Source organism: Spermophilus citellus (genome assembly GCF_964194105.1).
Source record: "Spermophilus citellus genome assembly, chromosome: 11".
Lineage (NCBI taxonomy): Eukaryota > Metazoa > Chordata > Mammalia > Rodentia > Sciuridae > Spermophilus > Spermophilus citellus.
Genome location: NC_138192.1, coordinates 76,636,127 through 76,655,983, shown reverse-complemented (window position 1 = coordinate 76,655,983; position 19,857 = coordinate 76,636,127). Strand labels below are relative to the sequence as shown.

At 40.6% G+C, this 19,857-nt stretch overlaps 1 protein-coding gene across 1 annotated transcript in view; it reads right to left on the bottom strand.

Annotated features, from left to right (window-relative positions):
• Positions 1–5,479: 5,479 nt before the first annotated feature.
• MAP3K20 (mitogen-activated protein kinase kinase kinase 20) overlaps positions 5,480–19,857 on the bottom strand; it is a 181,490-nt gene continuing 167,112 nt past the window's right edge. Inside the window, exons 16-19 of the mRNA XM_081260663.1 lie at positions 18,317–18,433; positions 15,941–16,015; positions 11,575–11,725; positions 5,480–6,780 (exon numbers count right to left, since the gene is read on the bottom strand). Coding sequence (XP_081116789.1) covers positions 6,080–6,780; positions 11,575–11,725; positions 15,941–16,015; positions 18,317–18,433 — 1,044 coding nt within the window. The 3' untranslated portion in view covers positions 5,480–6,079. The remainder of the gene's footprint in view (positions 6,781–11,574; positions 11,726–15,940; positions 16,016–18,316; positions 18,434–19,857) is intronic.

The window sequence follows — 19,857 nt, the reverse complement described above, 5'->3', positions numbered from 1 at the left end:
AATCCATAAGAATGGCAATTTTTTAACACGTGGTCTGATTCTTGATAAATTGGACACGACTATTGAAAGTCACTTAATGAGTATGTTTGGAACAAAAATTTAGAGAATTTGATAGTTTGTAAGCCTGATTAATCCATCAATCAATTAATCCGTTGACTTAACAAATAGATGAGTACTGACTATGTTTTAGAGAGATACTGGTGACCAAGGCAGGAACCATCCCTGCCTTCATGGAGCTAATGGTCTAGCGAGGCAAGCAAATACAGAAAAGCAAGTCTGGGGACAATTATAATACAGAGGGATAAATATGATCAAGTAGCCACAAGGTTCTATGTGAATACAAGGGGTAGGGATGACTTAGGCCTGGGGATCAGGAAAGTTTTCCTGGAGGTATAATGACTTAGCTAGACCACACAGCAGACTTAGCTAGACCAAAAATTTGGGGGGAGAACAAAGCTCTAAAAGCAAGACAGAGTAAATCGTGGAATTCGGTGTGGCTACAGTGTAAAGTTTGACTGCTTCACCTTGGTGACGAGGCAAAGGAGGCAAATGGTGGTACAAAAGAGGTCTGCAGGAGCTGGGTCACATGACCATCTCCACACAGGTTTGCATCTCTCAGATTGAGTGCATTCTCATGTTACTTTGGAAGTCTCGCTGGTCCTGCTTACAGACCCACCATGTGTGATTGGCAGGTTGTGCCCTGCATGAAAGCGTGGTATGGTTGAAAGTTGAGTGAGAGGTGCCTAGGTCACGGGGAAGGAGTTTCTTTGGTAGAGTGGAGCAACTGGAACATGGTTACTGATATTAAATCTTTACTTCTGAACAAACTGTGAGGTTACAGGGCCTTTTCATTCTTTGACTCTGGGGGTTCGGTCATGCATTATTTGGCCAGCTGATTAAGCAAAGAGAAAAGACAGGAGAGTGAGAAGTCACTGGCATCCGATACATCAAGAGCTTGTCAATTTTTTAAAAAATTGTTTTTAGTTGTAGATGGACACAATATCTTTGTTTTATTTATTTATTTATTTTATGTGGTGCTGAGGATTGAACCCATTTCCTCACATATGCGAGGCAAGCACTCAACCACTGAGCTACAACCCCAGCCCCAAAACCTTTAATTTTGACCATGGATTTGGTGGTTTTTTTTTTTTTTTCCTCAACAACCTCATAATCCAATTCCAGTAATAGCAAACAAGAGGGCAAGGAGCTGGGGCCAGAGGTGATGTTCTCATTGCCTAAGGACACCCTGGCTTCATTGCTTCTCAAATCTAATAATGGCAAGAAATTTTTATAAGCCTCCTAAGTACATTCTCTAGATTTTAAATTTCAATCACACTGCACCCAGAGCAAGCTGGCACATCCACATCGTGGTCTTTTACAACTGAGCAGTTCCAGAGAGCCAGAGTTCCAAAAGCATAGCATACCTGTGCCAACTTGTTGTGGTGAAAGGATGCATTATAGAGAAAGGCCTTGGGGAAGTTTATAAACTATTCTGGTACGTCTGCATTGAAGAAGGTGCAGTGAAGTCAGAATACTTCCATGTGTATCCAGGTTTTTGACCATGCCATTTTGAACTATTGGACATTCTGCCCTCACTGTTTTGACCCCAAGACATCTGCATTTGTGGATAAAATATTTTGATCAAAAGTATAAAAGTCCAAAACAGAGGGGAGTGAAGAGAGGGGAGGGGGAATTGGGGTAGGCATGATAGTAGAATGAATCAGACATTATTTCCCTATGTGCATATATGATTACATGACCTGTGCAACTTTACATCATGTACACCCAGAAGAATGAGAAATTATACTCCATTTATGACTGATGTGTCAAAATGCATTCTATAGACATGTATAACTAATTAGAACAAACAAAAAAATATATTTAAAAAATACAAAAGTCTTGCCGGCAAGGTGGCGCACGCCTGTAATCCCAGCAGTTTGGGAGACAGAGATTGGAGGATTGTGAGTTCAAAGCCAGCCTCAGCAAAAGTAAGGCTCTAAGCAACTCAGTGAGAACCTGTCTCTAAATAAAATACAAAATAGGGCTGGGATATGGCTCAGTGGTCAAGTGCCCCTGAGTTCAATGCCCAGTTCCAAAAAAAAAAAAAATAAATAAATATAAAAGTATTGAGGAATGTTTTTGTCAAGAACTTTATAGAGTGAATATCATTATGTGAATTAAATTTTCTCCTTAATTACCTATCTAACAGACATTTCCCATATTTGTATTTCCCATATTTTCCTCATAGGATCAGTCCCTTTCAATTTAAGTTTTTGTTGTTGTTGTTGTTTCTAGTAGTACTTGGGACTGAACCCAGGGTCTTCAGCATACTAGGAAAATGCTCTAACACTGAACTACATCCATAGTCCTTTGTTTTATTTTGAGACAGGGTCTCACCAAGTTGCCCAGGCTGGCCTTGAATTTGTGATTCCCCTCTTTCAGATTCCTGAGTAGCAAGGATTACAGGCATGTGCTGCCATGCTCAGCTTCAATTTAAATTTTACAATGAAGATTTTATACATTAATTTTTTTTTGTTTCATACTGAATTGGACCAATTACTTTTGAGTTTTCTTTTATAGCCAGTTTCTTAAGCAATTTTCCCAGGTTGTGTTTTACTGTTCCAAAAGTTATTGCCAATTATTTTAAACACTGAAGTTTAGATTTTTGAGCTATATTCATTATAAATTGGTTGAAAACAATTGATAGTTTATATTTCTTTTCTTTTTTTTTTTTCTCTTTTTCTCCTGGTGTTGGGGACTGAATCCAGGATCTTGTGCATGTTAGGCGAGCACTTTATCACCAACGTATAGCCCTAGCCCTTGTATTTATTTCTAAAGAAGTTCTTGATTTACCAAAAAAAAAAAAAAAAAAAAAAAAAAAGAAAGAAAGAAAAAAAATTAATTCCAGTTTACAGTTTGGGGGGATTATTCAATTATTCAGGATATGTTATTATACTGCGAATCCAGTGATTTTGTGCAAAGAGAAAAACATTTTGCTTTCTCTGGGCTTTGCCTAAAAGAAAGACTAACTCTATGGTAGCAAATGATATTAGATTTAGCAGTTCTAGATTAACTCTGAAGCCTATTTAGGGACCACCAAATCTCCACATTCAGAGGTGTTTTGTTGAAGATGCCAAGGTATAATCTCTTGAATTTTTTCCTACTATAAGTGTTTCTCCTAAAATTTGTCTTTCTGTTCTCTCTCTTTTCTCTCTGGGTGGTGGGAGGTGTGTTTTAATCTCAGTCTGTTGCAACTAATACAGTTACTAATTGCTGGCAACTATTTATTTTATTTTGCAGTATTAGGGGTTGAACCCAGGCCCTTGCACATAAGTACATGCTAGCCTACTGAGCTATGTCCCCAGCCCCTATTTTTTTTTTCTTTTTTTTTTTTTTTTTTTTTTAATATTTATTATTTTTTAGTTCTCGGCAGACACAACATCTTTGTTGGTATGTGGTGCTGAGGATCGAACCCGGGCCGCACGCATGCCAGGTGAGCGCGCTACCGCTTGAGCCACATCCCCAGCCCCCAGCCCCTATTTTTTATTTTTTTTTTGGTAATTGATTTTTTGTGGTGGTATGTGGGGTGGGGGGATCTGCTAATTCCTGCTCTGTGCTTGACTTACATTCATCTTTCGACCTGGCAAGCCACTTTGGGTGAATAAGCATCATTAGAATCAAAAGCAAAGACAGAAAGAACATCCAACTCTTATTATTTCTTCACAATCAAGGAGCAGACTGCAGATGTTCATGTTTTGATTTTGACTGGGAGCACTGATGCGGACAAGAATTTTTCCATGAGATATTACAAAGTGGTCAGTTCTCTGGGCTGTTTGATTAACTTCTTTGTGGTCACCCTCTGTACTAAAATGGCTGAGACCATGGAGTCGTTTTAAGACTAGATTGGATTCCCTAAATTCTGGGTCCAGAAAGCAAGATGGGGCAAAGGGCACAAAGCATGCCATCATGTGAACAGACCCTTTTAAACGAGAGTCATCAGTAATTTCCCAGAATGCACATTTTGTTTAGTAATAAAAGCCATACTCTGTGCTTCTTTCAGAGTGACTGAGCCAAGACTGTATTCAGCTACTTATCCAACAATTCTAATTGAAGAAAATATTTTATTGCTTTTTTGGAAACAGCATGATGTTAAGATGCCATACTTTGTGTTAATCGGCTTTTCTTTAAATTTAACATGAACAAAGGAGGAAAGTAATTGAAAACAGACTGTGGTTGATATAAATAAGCTTTGTGAGAAAGGATCCCAGTGGATAAGGCTTAGAAATTTTGGAAAAAGTTGGTTGTCTGGGCTGGGGATGTGGCTCAAGCGGTAGCGCGCTCGCCTGGCATGCATCCGACCAGGGTTCGATCCTCAGCACCACATACCAACAAAGATGTTGTGTCCGCCGAGAACTAAAAAAATAAATATTAAAAATTCTCTCTCTCTCTCCTCTCTCACTCTCTCTTTAAAAAAAAAAAAAGAAGTTGGTTGTCTGCAACAAAAATGAGTGCTGGGCGACGGATCTCACCCCTCCCCTTGCTTTGCCTTTAACTGCAGAAGGCAAAGGAGGAGGCTTATATAAAGGCAAGTTGTTGAATCAATATTTAGGTTGTGACTGCTTCCCCTGTAACTGAAGGTCATTTCCTATAATCTTGACTTTTAAAAAAATATTTATTTTTCAGTCTTAGGTGGACACAATATTTTGGGTTTTTTTAATGTGGTACTGAGGATGGAATAGAGTGCCTCATGCATGCTAGGAGAGCACATTCTACCACTGAGCCATAACCCCAGCTGTATTCTTGATCTTGATGCTGTCCAAACCCAGTTTTCCCCAGCAGGCCCTAAGTACTGTATTAAAACAGGCCAGATCCTCTGAGGACATGCGCATGCACTTTGACTATGGGTTTCTATTAAAAGAGAACACACCCCCACAGAATTACCCATGTGTCATCTAGATTGCAACAGAGCATTAAGAATCCTGGGCAGGGCAAAGGACACTGGAATGCTGAACAGAATCTCAAATACTGAAAGGAACATTTATTTGATATAGATTTGTTGCCACCCGACTTTTTGATTTGTAAAATATGAAGAATTTCATATTTAAGTTGAATTCCTGACCTGAACTGCAAGCAGTTTTCTCTCTACCCCCAGCTGCTTAGAGCTGTCTTGCTGCAGGACTGGTACTTACTGTCTTGTTCTAACAAGGATGCAAGTAATTTTAAATTTCTCTGATTTTTAACTTGTGATGTTATTATTCTGCACTTTTTTTTTTTTTTTTAGATTTTAGATTTATGACATGGCAAGGGCACTGTATAGACTGCTATTTTCACCTCTTTGCTCTTTCTTTGGCAAAATGTGGAAAACTACTCAAAAGGACCCCTGAGAACTTAAGAAAAAAAAAATCCACAAACCTCCTCAGCAATTTAGGTCTTTGGTTTCTGAGGAACCGTGGTGACTGATATGTATCAAGACCAACCATTAAGTTCAATAGCTTTTTTTATTACCTAAAATGGACAAATCAGACCAGTTCAATTTTGACCATGGTAGAAACACAAATATCTTACTCAAATAAATACTAACTAGCAGGGCTGAGACAAGGGTGAGATGAGTGAGACAGGAGCCTTGGGCAACTAATATAAAAAATTCAAGATGAACAAAAAATCGAAAGTTTAAATAAATAAATGATCAGTAATGGTGTCTTGCTGAGCCATACAGGAGCTTTTAACAGAAGGAAAAATTCAATATTACTGTTCCTGTCTTTATCTAGAATTCTGATTTTTTTGTTGATCTCACTTCCTTTCCCAGGTCTCGGTCCTGCTAACCAGAATGTCAGTGCTTAGGGTAAAGAGGTGACAGAGCCCCTTCTCCAACAAGAGTTTCAAGTCTAGTTACCACTACTAGGCAACTGACATCCATAATTTTGGCCCTGGTTTGGCAGTAGTTTCATTTAGAAGGTATTTCCCAATCCAAAACGTGGAAGAGTTGTTGTGAGTTTGGTAACTGAGTCTGAAGACATCCTGTTATGAAAATCCTTTGCAAGAAACATCTGTTGAGAAAACTCAGGCCTAGGTCAATTCATCAAAAGTTCCTCCGCCCACGGTAGTTTCCTCTGGCCCTTTCTTTGTTAGTCTTGGCAGGGGAGGCCCTGTGGGGCTTCTTCCGGTATTCTACCTTAGTCCATCCTCCTTCGCTCACTTTGCTTTCCTCTTCACTGGCTTTGGAGTCAGACTCAGGGTGCAAGGGCATCCCTGGGATGGTTCTGGGTACGCGGAGTTCACTTGGTTTTCTCTTGAAGTCAGGTGACTGGTAAAGACTAAGTGCTGACTGGGACAACCTGTAGAACTTTCCAGAATATCTTTCTCTTGAAGGAGTGGAATGCTGACTTTTCCCACTGTATCTTCCTCTAGGAGAAGAATTGAGGGATAAACTACCTCGGTCATATTTGTTCCTGTTTCTGTCTGAGTAGCGGCCCCTCTCTGTAGAGCTGTCAGTGTTGAGACTGGAGAAGCCACTGTCCCTGGAGTTGAGATGCAGAGAGGAGAAGTTTTTGGTCAGCCCATACTGAGTTGGGGAGGAGCTTCTGGACTGGTTGATAGGCGTAATCTGTTGATACTTAATGGGCCCCTGGGTCCGCCTCACAGCCGCAGCGTAGGAATCCTGGTTGTCAAAGTATGGGAAGAAGGATGACCCCAGAATAGGATTGCTCTGGGAACACGGCAGAGAAGTGTTGGATGCAATCTGCCGCATCCTCAGTGTGTCTAACCAGTGGCAGTCAGCACCTGCGGGAGAAATGGAAATGAGCATCCTTTAAGGCACGCTGAAGCTGCATGCCTAACTCACAAGACTGTCTCAGGGGAACGCAAGGCTGTTTGGAACACGCTAAGCTTTACCATTCATAGAAATTCTAGACTAGTATAAGGGCATTTCCTATATTAGTACAAGAACTTCCCCCCCCCCCCAAATAAGGACATTGGCACTGAGTATATGTCATGTGCTTGGCATTGTTCAATTCTTCTGCTGATTTCTCAGGTAAATACTAATAATCTTATTCTATAAATGAGGAAGCTTGAAAGGTCAGGTAAGTTGCCCAAGTTCACTCATTCAATTACCCCAGGTCCTTCTGCATGTAAATCCCATCTTCCTCCTATGTAGTTGTATTTTCACTTGTCGATACTGCTGTTTGTGCTTGGGTGTCAGGGGCATGTTTTATAAACCAAAGGCTTTTTGCCAACCTGGTGCTTTGAAACCCTCAAAGACTCAAAGGCAGATAAAAGCAGTAAAGTTTCAAAGGTGCAAACAGTAAGGTGTTTGGAAGGAAGACAGCGTACCTCCAGACAGCTGCCAGTAGGTCAGCAAGGAGGAGAGCTTTCAGTAATAAGAAATGAAGCTGTGTGTCAGGTAGGAAGAAGTGAGGGTAAAGGAAGAAGCCTAATTCACAAGGAGCACTTAGTAAGCTGTTTTTCAGTGTCCACGCAAGTTCCTCTCACTGGGATCTCCTTGTCTTCCCAGGGCCTGAACCGTGCTGTCCACCGTCCAGAGTTCTGGGTGGTGCTTCCTGCCACATTTCCTCCCCTTCTCTGGCTCTGCATATGCTGATAGAACTTTCTGGAGGGGAGCAGCACGTGCTCACTTCTCTTTGCCTCCCTCTCTGCCTGGGCACAGATGATCAGCATCCTGGGGGTGAGGGACTTGAGCTGACACCAGTGGCCTGTGCATAGGAATCTTCAGTCAACCTTGATGCCTTCTTTTGTTGTGTCTTACCACAACAAAACATATATTTTTAAGAGTACAGTTCAGAAATGATGAGTATATTTACATTGTTGTCCACCAGATCTCTAGATGGTTTCTTCTTGCAACATGGAAATTCTGTGCCTACTAAACACCACTTCCTCCTTCCCCTCCTCCCTCTTCCCACCCCTTGGCATCTACCTTGACTTTGTTTCTATGGTTTTTTTTGTTTTGGTTTTTTTTTCTCCGAACCAGGGATTGAACCAGGGGAGTTTAACCACTGAGTCATATCTCCAGCCTTTTAAAAATATTTTATTTAGGATCTCACTGAGTTGCTTATGGCCTCTCTAAATTGTTGAGGCTGGCTTTGAACTTGTGATCCTCCTGCCTCAGCCTCCCGAGCTGCTGGGATTACAGGCATGTGTCACCATGTTGGCTTGTTTCTATGGTTTTGATTATTCTAGAAACTTCATACACACAGAATCACATAGTGTCACAATGCCATCTTTCCCTCACCTTGACTTCTCTGAAAGTTTAGCTTCCTACAGAGCCCTGATTTTGTTTGGTCTCCAGCCCCAGTAGCCACTTTCTGGCTTGGTTAGTCTAAGCCAGACATGCTGATGGTAGGAATGGATGAGCCAAAGCAGAATTGGTGAGGGGTAGTCTGCTGGAATCTTCTAGGAAAGCTTTCATCATTCCTTAGTGTGAGAACAGGAGCAGGGACCTCACCCCTCATTTCCTCTGGGCACTGTCATATCTTTACATGACTATAAACACAAGAGGGTCTAGACTGAGGGTAAAGCCAAGAGGGTGAGTATGATAGAGTGGAATGAAGGAAAGGGGGTTCCCTGACCTCAACATCACTGAACTGGTTCATCTTCCTGCCTGTGCCCCCTCTGGACTTCTTAAGGAAGACAAAACATTTTACTGTAATTTAAATCAGTGGCTGAGGGACTTCAGAATACCTCTGAATTACCTGGAGGGCTTCTTAAAATGTAGATTGCTGGTTCTACCCCCAAATTTCTAATTCAGTAGGTTTGAGACTGGGCCCTAGAGTCTGCATTTCTAACAAGTTCATGGGGGTAATCTGGATGCTGTTGGTCTTCAGATCACCCTTTGACCATCCTCGAAGGAGGTCAGTGGAAATTGAGTTTCCTGCTACTTGCAGCTGAAAGAGATCTTGGCTGATTGTTAGGAGGCTGAGGCAGGAGGGTTTTGAGTTCAAAGCCAGCCTCAGCAACAGTGAGGCACTAAGCAACTCAATGATATTCTGTCTCTAAATGAAATACAAATAGTGCTGGGGATGTGGCTCAGTGGTTGAGTGCCCCTGAGTTCAATCCCCAGTATACCCTCTCCCCCCAAAAAAGAGATCTTAGCTGATTGGGTGGAATCCTCTGGGGCTTCACATCATATTGGATAAAGGGATAAAAAAGAATACAGGGAGGATGGAAGGGAGGTAAAATGGCCCAAACTGGAGTAAGTCAAAGGGAAACCAGTGCTGCAAACTCTCCAGTTGATATTGAGAGGGAAGAAATTCATCTGGAGCAACTCCAGATAGAAGTCAAGATAGAAGTGAAGATAGAAGGGCATTCACTGACCATTCCTGCATACATCTTTAGAGAAAGAATAACTTACTGTCTCTTAAAAGATTTATATTTAAGAGAAATAAAGGGCACATTGGAAGTCTGCCCATTGCACTGTTCGGAGAAGGGTATCCCTGACTCCATCCCTCAGGTCACAGCATGTTGCTGTGACTCTCTGCCATCCACCATCATCTCATTCTAACCACATGGTTCACTGGTCCATGGAGAATGCTTGGGAGAAAAAAAATAGCACCCATAGGCTAGAGGTACCATAAGATCCCCCAGGGAATTTGGAATCAGGGCTGATCGAGTTTCTATTGGGTGACTTTGAACAGGGTAGGATTTGAACTGTGTAAAACTTTGAAGGTGATGGCAGACATTTTGTGTCCTAGAAGCATTATATTGGAAACCTGGGGAGGCTGAGGCAGGAGGATCACAGATGTAGGGAAATAGAAAACTAGCTATGGAAGAGAAAAATACAGCAGAAATGTAGAAAGAAGGCCCCCACCCTGGTTTCACAGGGGTAGTAGGGATCAAAGCTATGAAGCCTGTAGAAGTAACACATGCCCTATAAACGTTAGTGATTATAGAAAAAAGTCCTTGAAGGTATGATAGTGGGCATGCCAGGCAGCACTCGTTGAATTAACAAATAGAAAATAACTTGGAGGGGGAAGCTGATGGGAATCCATGTGTATGGTGTAGAATAGTTGTTTGTAGAAACAGCACACCTAAAAGATGTTTCCCAATGTGTTTGTAGACAAGACAACTTGATAAAAACTTAAGTCCAATCAGCATGGTCAGAATGGCCTCGTGATTATCAGAACATAACCGAACCAACTGTGTGGACAAAGGTAGATAGCTTTGGCATGCTGTCAGAAAATTTCTTGGTGGATAAAAGCAGGATTCTGGGCACATTGGTTAATGGACATTTAAGAATAGCTGGGCTGGGCATGGTGGTATACACTCATAATCCCAGCAGCTGGGGAGGCTAAGGCAGGAGGATCCCAGGTTCATAGCCAGCCTGAGCAATTTAGAGAGACCCTAAGCAACTTAGTGATACTCTGTCTCAAAATAAAAACAAAAAAAGGGCTGGAGATATGGGTCAGTGGTAAAGCACCTCTGGGTTCAATCCCCAGTACTCCCCCCCCCCCCCCCCCCGCCAAAAATAGATCCAGTCATCTTGGCAGGTTCACAGAGGCTCTGGCTTGTTTCCGGCCACCAAAGAACCTTCTCACATAGCTCCACAGGCATATTCTTCCCTTAGGAAAACAATGCACTATTCAGAAAACGTGTATTTCTGGTTTGTTTGGCGGTTGTATTTCTCATGGTGAAGAGGGAACTCCATGTGGGTTTTTGCTACATCTGTCTGCAACACGTTTGTTAGATTGTCCCAGTTCTGCTGTTATTAGTGTTTCTGGATCTACAAAGCTGAGGATCAGAACCTCTTCCTTGAATCCATCAAATAAAGACCAATTTGATGCCAGTCAGCTAGCCTTCCTCTCTATTATTCTAAATTGTTTCTTTATATCATTTGTACTTATTATCACCACTATCCATCATTTGCATTTTAAGTTTTCCCAGTCTTTCTCTATTCTCTCTTCTTTCCTTCCTGACCCTTGTGTGTTTTCACTCCATCCTTCCCTCATCATTCCCATGCTTTGATGTAGCAATGGTGTTCAGGACTCAAGAAGTTGTCCCCGTGACAGCAAGGGCTTTGTAGGAATGTTTGCTACACATGGAAAATTCATATTGGTACAGACACTTTTTTTTTTTTGTCCTTGGGATTGAACCCAGGGCACTTAACCACTGAGCCACATCCCCAACCCTTTTTTTATATTTACTTAGAGACAGGGTCTCACTAAGTTGCTTAGGGCCTTGCTAAATTGCTGAGGCTGGCTTTGAACTCGCTATCTTCCTGCCTCAGTCTCTTGAGCCACTGGGATTACAGGTGTGTGCCCATTGCACACAGTTTAGACACACTTTTGGAAACTAACCTTGCAAACACATTTTTATTTGCCAATGCAATATAATCATAAATATTTATCTTTTATCATAGGTATTTAAATTTATTATATGCTCATTTATGTCTATAAATGCAACTCTCCATACAATCTGTTTATAAAACCAATATTATAAAAGTATAAGAAGGAAGCATTATATTGGAAACCTGAGTCCATACATAGACTGGCCCTTACCTCTGCTATGAGAATTTTGTAACTTTCTAGAATCCAGCACACATGTGTTCTGAGCATATTAACTTACTTGAGTTGGACCTGCTGCCAGGATTGCCCTCTGTGTTGGGGAGCGCAGTCTGGATGGAGAGCTGGACTGCTTTCACCTCATCCTGAGGCTTGGTTCTGCTCCACTGAATTGAATGGACATGTTTTGTGATTTTTGGAGTTCTCACATCATTCTGATTAAAAAAAAAATAGAAAAAGAAAAAGAAAGAAACCTGTGAGCAAACATATATTTAAAAATGGGAAGAAAAGAAACCTGGGTTATTATGTTACTTCAATTTCACTCCTTAAAACACTTACCTTAAGTAAACTATTTGAATAGTTTGCCTAAATATGCTAAATTGATTAAGAGGAAAATTTTAACTACTTTATTCCTTAGTGGATTATAGCACTTTTTTCTTCTCCTTCTTCCCTCCCTCCCTTCTCCCTTCCCCCTTTCTTTCTTTCTTCCTTTCTGTGCTATAATTGAATCCAAGGTCTTAGAAATTCTAAGCATGTATTCTTAATGCATTTTATTTCTTAAATAAAATAATTTTATTTCTTAATGGATTATGACAAATTCATCAGTAGATTCCAGTAGTAGTTACATTTGTGATTATCTTCTCTCATAATGTGTATGTGACATTTGGCCAATCTCCACTTACCTCTTTGATAAGAAATGAAAAATAATTTCTTCTGTTTTTAGTACTTAAAAACAGTTCTTTTATTGAAGAAATGAACATTTAACACCCTTTTGGTCAAGCCAGCCTTTGGTCACAGAGAATTTGGGTGCATGTGGGCAGCTCGATGGAACTAGTCCCCATAGGAAGAGCCAAAGGTAACAGGTGCCAAGTGAGATGGGTCAAGAGTAAGAAATCAGGATCAGAAAAAGGAGAGGATACCAGATCAAGGCATGGCCCATTTCGGTTCTGAAATCTCCCTCATCACCAGGCTTCCCAAAGCCATGCAGATTAAAGGGTTAAAGTTCTGGGGAGTTAAGTCAATGGTAGAGCTTTTGTCCAGCCCTAAGCTAGATCCCCAGCACCCCAAAACAAAACACAGCAACAATGACAACAAAGTCTCCAAGATTCAGTACAGTTACAAAACTCAGAAGTGAAAAGCACAGACACAAGTGGCTTATATCATCATGGAGTTTAAAAGGGGAGGTGCAGGAGGAAGAGCAAGGGGAGTGAGGGAGAAGTGAAGCCAGACTTAAAGTTAGGTAGTCAGTGTAGTTAGGTAAATCTGGTCTAATATCATCGAGTGAAATCTAAAATGGAGGCCATGCTGATAATGATTCCGGAAACACAGGACAACTCATGGAATGTTAATGAAGTCCCAGAAAGGCCCTAGGCCAAAGTCCACCCCAAAGGAATGTTAATGGAACCCAGGAAACAGCCCCCAACAGATTGGGAGATAACCCATCCCAAAGAAGTGTTAATGAAGTCCTTCCTGCCCAGATTACTTGTTTGGCCCACCTGTGTCCCAACCCTTCCCACCTACATTCCATCATCAAAACTATAAAAAGGGGAGACAACAGCACTTCCACGGATTCCACCTCTTGGGTCCCCTTCTTCCTCCAGGAGAAGTCTTTTCTGCTGTCCTTTAATAAACTTCTAATTTCTACTCTGACCTTGCCTCGGCGTGCTTTTCTGGTGTTATTCTTCAACATTGGGGAAGCAAGGACACGTCACGGGTCAACAGCGGTAACAGAAGCATCTAGGAACAGGTGGAGGTGTGTGCAGAAACACCTACAGCAGGCAGTGAAATCTGCTGCTCCAACCATCTGCTTTCTAAGAGGAGGGGTTTTTTTCTGGGTAGTGAGGACCTATTAACAGGTGCCAAAGGGTCTAGATGACAAGATCAAGACCAACTAACCTCCTTTGGTTGAATTTTGTGCCCTGCAAGCTATATTTTGAAAGCTCATGTTACTTCTCAGGGGCAGCATACCTGCAAACCTGTGCAGGTGAGGGTCATCACTGCCAGCAGTCTAGGCTTGGAGTGGGCTGGCCAGAGTTGGATCTCTAATACAGAAGAGCTACCAGGCTAGCTCAGGAAACCCTCTCAAAGCACAGTTTATAAAGTCCAATTTGAAGTTGACTTTAAGAAGCTAACAAGAGGGGAACGTGTTTTTCTGGTCAGCAGATGCTGAGGTGACCCCCACAGCTCTATCATTGAGTACCTCGAGCCTCAGGTGAGGTTAGTTGGTCTTGATCTTGTCATCTACATCCTTTGGCACCTGCTAATAGGTCCTCACTACCCAGAAAAAAAAAAAAAAACCCTCTTCTTAGTAAGCAGGTGGTTGGAGCAGCCAGATTTCACTGCCTGCTGTAGGTGATTCTGCACACACCTCCACCTATTCCTTGCTGCTTCTCCCTCACTCCCCTTCATCTCTCTGATCAACTTTCTCTATCTGAAAAATGGAGACAAGGATAACTCTCTCTCAGTATTTACATGAGGTTGGTGAGACACAGCAGGTGTCCGCATTTCTTATGGTGATTGGTTCCTGATAAATCTTTAAGAAAGTGCATGTCCTATGGATGATAGATGTATACTAATATCTTTATGTGTCCCCAGATTCTGATTATAACTGCACAATCCACTTGGCTCTGTGTAGGGTTCCACTAATTTGTAAGGACAGTATCCTACTAGCCGTGAAGATGTTGTACATTTCCAAACATTTATTGAGCCTGGCCCAGTGGCACATGCCTATAATTTCAGTGCTTGGGAAGCTGAGGCAGGAAGATTGAGTTCAAAGCCAGCCTCAGCAATGGCGAGGCACTAAGCAACGCAGTGAGACCCTGTCTCTAAATAAAATACAAAAAAGGGCTGGGGATATGGCACAATGGTCAAGTGCCCCTGAGTTCAATCCCTAGTACCAAAAACAAACAAAAAAAGTCTAGTTTCAATACATTTATTAAACATTATTTTTATTTATTTTAATTTTTTCAAGTTATAAATGTATACAATACCTTTCTTTAAATTTATTTTTATGTTGTGCTGAAGATTGAACCCAGTGTCTCACACATGCTGGGCAAGCGCTCCACCCCTGAGCCACAACCTCAGCCCTGAACATAGATTATTAAGACATGTTTATAGAGAGATCATTCTCTGTTAGTGTAATTAAAAAAAAATCAGTAAAATACATGAACTCTATTTGCTTACATTTTGAGTACAAAGTATTGTTAAATATATACACAGTATTTTACAGAAGATCTTAAAAACATAATTAGGTTCTTTCTCTCTATGTCTTAAAATGTCCACTGACTTCCCACTGTGCTTAAAGTGAATACAGGCTCCTTCCTGAACCTCCTTGCTGAGCTGGTATGGCTACTTGGCTAGCTTTGTCATGGACTCTGTTCCTTAGAGTTCAACTTGCTGTTCCAGTGCCACTCCCTGTCTCCTCCTGGAGGAGAGCTCTTCCCTCCAATCCAACACCCCAAGTTATTTCCCATCTTTTTTTTTTTTTTTGAGAGAGAGAGGGAATTTTAATATTTATTTTTTAGTTTTCAGCGGACACATCATCTTTGTTTGTATGTGGTGCTGAGGATCGAACCCGGGCCGCACGCATGCCAGGCGAGCGCGCTACCGCTTGAGCCACATCCCCAGCCCATTATTTCCCATCTTCTACCTCTCATTCTTTGTTGCTTAGAATATAAGTCTGAAGAGAGTATAGACCTCATCTATCCTTATCACCGAACAGTGCAGGCCAGCAGGTACTAAATGTTATGAATTTTAATTTCAATAGCAATTTTTTCTAAAAGAATCCATTTTTCTATATAAAAATTTATGGAGTCTGTTCATTTTCATTTTTCTTTCTTTTCTTTTTTGGTACTGGGGATTGAACCCAGGCATGCTTAACCACTGAGCACATCCCACAGCTCTATTTTAATATTTTTTATTTAGAGATAGGGTTTTGCTGAGTTACTTAGGGCCTCGCTAAGTTGCTGAGGCTGGCTTGGAACTCGTGATCCTCCTGCCTCAGCCTCCTGAGCTGCTGGAATTATAGACATGCACCACTGTGCCCAACTGTTCATCTGTTTTGATAAATGCACTCTCTTCCCAGGTGGAGTGGGCATTGTTTTATGAAGAATCACTGATCTCTTCTCACCCTAAACTCTTAGTTCCAAGAAGGCCAAGATCTGTCTCAGTCCCTCTTTGGCATTTCTCATACCTAACTTACTACATTCAGTCAAAGTATAAATGGGTGAAGGGTTCCGCAATCTCTATCAGGTACTTTATTCTGTTCTCTTTTCTTTCCAACACTTCATTAGAGAAGTTACATTGATTTCCATATTAGTGCTGGTTAAATCATGTGTCTTCCAGTAAGCGAGGTGCACTCTGAGAGACCCGATGAATCCTAACCTACTCCCTGATGGTGGAGCCACCAGCCTTTCTCCCCAGGAGCTTACCTCATACGTGACAGTGCACTCCACGGTCAGGTTTTTCACAATTCCTACAATCCACTTCTCCATTACAAACGGTGGCTGGAAAACAAAAGTCAGGATAGTATGGTACCACAATAAAACCTGCTCGGCTATAGTGTGTTTCTTTGAGGCCAGTTGTGCCATACACAGTTGGAAGATAGGGATATAGTATCAGATTAACATGGAAGTCATTTTGGTTCAAAACACACTAATGTTCTGGTTTTGTTTTTTATAAAACATCCTTTCACACATTTGTAAACAGCTAGTCCTGTTTCCCACAGTCTCCTCTTTTGTGATATAACATTCACTATCACTCAGTCCTATTATTAGCTGTTCATTCATGCTCATGTTTGAAGTATCAGCAGAAAGCTTTCTCAAAATTAAGAGAGAGCCATAATAATATGAGAAGACCGGGAAGTGTCTTCCTTGGGCAGTAGCTGGTTCAGAGGCACCAACAATCCCTGAGCATCCCCTCTGTCAGGTTATCCTGAAAAGCTATGTATGCAAATAAAGACACTGTGGCTGCATGGGGGTAGGAAAGACAGTGGAATGAGATGGACATAATTACCTTAAGTATATGTATGAAAACACAAATGGTGTGACTCTACTTTGTGTACAACCAGAGACATGAAAAATTGTGCTCTATTTGTGGAATATAAATTGAATTGCTTTTTGCTGTCATATATAACAAATTAGAATAAATAAAGTTTAATAAAAAAACAACAAAGGATTAGAGTAGAAGCCTATACCTTGGATCCTATGTTAATTTTGATTAAAATAATCCTTATAGAAGTGAGTTGCCTTCTGTTCCCATTTTCCTGTCCCTCCAGGTTTAAGGCAACAAAACAATGACTGCCTGAGATGGGTACAGAAATGTGCTTGATAATTGCCCAGGCTGGTCTCAAACTGGCAGTATTTCTACCTGAGCCTCCCAAGTAGCTGGGACTACAGGCCTATGCTACTGAGTCTGTGTTTTTGTTTGTTTGTTTTTTAATTAAGATTGATATTACTTCTGTTGGTATTAAAATGTTGTACACATTTTGAATGGTCTGCTCAATCTTACTTTTCCTATGAGCCCTGTCAATATTGGTTGTTGCATATATGGTAGTATAACCGAAACATCTGTATTCAGTTTTATGAAAAAGCATCTATACTTCCTGTCTTCAAGAAACATCAAAATAATATGCCCCCACAGCATCAGAAAAGTTAAAATTAAATCATAACCTTGACAGATAAATAATGCCACTGAAATACCTTCCAGTTATGCAAAGGAATCCAACAACGAACATTAAGTCAGTGTACTTGATGATGAGTCTGCTCCTATATTATTAAAAGGTTGGGTGTTTAGCAATCTCATGCCTGTAGAACAGGAGAACGCATTTACAAGTCTAGTGCTGTGGCTCTGAACACTCATTTTTCTGTTCTACTTGTGTTTTTGTACCCTGGTTTTCTGTGACAAGTCCCGTTTGCTTCCCTGAAAACAAATACATAGTCACTGGTGTCCTGGAGTTAACAGTTACTTGAGTGTCTGGCAATTGTCCCACTGTTCTTTGCCTGAAGTTGTTGCCCTTCTACAATTAAAGTGTCATGTGTATGTTTTGCAGCATGGTTGGGACAGAATGGAATTGATGGAATTGTTTTCCATTCTGAGGAGCCAGCGAAGCATTTCTGCAAGTCTCTCTTCTGTGTTTCTATGGCTTGCTTCATCCAGTGACTTTGGAGTGGTAACATGTTCTCAGTACTTCAGGAATTCCTAGGTGTAGGGCTGGGGACATAGCTCAGTTGGTAGTGTTTTCCTTACATGCACAAGGCCCTGGGTTCAATCCCCAGCAACACACACACACACACACACACACACACACACACACACACACACACAATAAATAAATAAATAAATAAATAAATAAATAAATAAATTCCTTCCTTAATGGCAAGGAAGCCATTAAGACTTTAAGGTGTCCCTCAGAAATAGCCTCATTTCAGTCCTTCAAGAAAGGTCTTCCTCCTGACAAGTTTTCTGAAGTTTAAAACAATCCCAATTTGAAGTAAATATTTTCATCAATAACATTTTCTTTCTTTTAATAATGATAGAGTAAGCATAAAGAAATGTAAAAGGAAATTTAAAAAATTAAACGATTCTTTTTTTTACAGTGCTTTTTAGTTCACACAGCATAAGTGGAATTTTAACAAAAAACTATTATAGTCTCAATCTGCTAAATAAAATGTGCCTTTCAAGAGCCAGCTTGAGGCTGAGCTGATGTGAGCATCGACATGCACAAAAGCTCACTGCTGGGTATTTTAATGTCTTTGTTTGATATCTGTGAATTCAAAAAAGCTTTTAAGCTGTAAATAGAACCTTACCTTTGTCATCTTCAAAATCTCTGCATCAGGTAGGTTAGTGTTGAATGTCACATCTTTTATGTAGGTTATTGCAATTTCATCCCCATCCATCTCCATATACATTTTCCACTTACAATCCTGGAATTAAAAAGCAAAATTACAGAATTGAGAAAGTGAAACAAATTTTTTTTTAGTCTCTATGTTTTATAACACACCAAGTATTCTAAATAAATTATTATGGGAGGAGTGTTTTTTTAATCCTTTTTCAATATGAGGACGTGAAATTAGATCCCTTTGTATATCTAAATAATCCCCAGTTAGTGCAGCCTTGAGACATGATTTGTCAGTTCAAGTGTTTTATTTAGGTGTTACAAACCCCAAATGCTAATGGGGCCAAGCAGCTAATAAAAATAAGTGAGGCCAGGCAGTTTCATTAGAGTCTCAAAGTGTACCCTTTCAAAATAGATCCATTTATTTTAAATTCTTTTTCCCATATTTCCACTGGTGCCTTATAGTTAGACATAATCGTGGGATCTGTTGTTACATATTTGTACATGTACATAATATAACAATATAATTTGACCAATACCAAACCTCAGTATCTCCCCCCCCCCTTTCCACCTCCACCTGGCTCCTCACCTCTACAGATCTTATGAGCCTCCCCCCATCCCACTTACCTACCCTTTTCTTTTCTCTCTCTAGCTTACATCCATTTGATTTACACATTAAACATAGGGATATTTTCTTATTGCTACAAAGAAATATGATTTTCCTCCATCTGGCCCTTTTGGTCTACCTTTAATCTTCCTAGTATTGATAATGACATGGGTTCAAGAAACAGCTCACTTTTCTCTTAACCGGGAGGAAAACATACTGCCAATGTGATGCATGTGGGAACTGACAACTGGGGAGCAGGGTAGAGGGTTAGGGACTCTGGGAGCTGAAGAGCAGTTGCCCTAAAGGCACAGCCACTACAGCTTCTGTTGATTGTTCCCAAGTGGGAATAGGAGTCCAGTTTTTCTAGGCCCTTAAATGTTTCATGGCAATCTTAGAAATCTGGGTTCTTATGTAAATCTTAATTTTTAAATTATGCTATATCAATTAAATTTTCAATAATGTAGTGAATGTGACAAAAAAGCATTTTACATTATTGACCACCAGGGGAATACAAATTAAAACACAATGAGGTATCACCACCACCACCACCACAAGAATGGCCAAGGTCAATAAATCAAACAATGGCAAGGATTTGGAGCCATTGGAATGCTCATACATCACTGGTAGGAATATAAATGGTGTATAATCACACAATAAGTTGCAGTTTGGGCAATTTGTTATAAAACTAATTACATACCTATTTTATGGCCAGGAATTCTGCTTCTAGGAGGTATTTACCCAAGAGAAATGAAAAAGACTTAGGTCTAAGTGTGTTCTTAGCAGCTTTATCCCAATAGACAAAGAACTGGAAGTAGGCTAACTGTCCATCAAAAGGAGAATGGATAAACTGTGGTATACTCATGGAATGGATTACTCCTTAGTGATACAAAGGAGCAAATTACTGA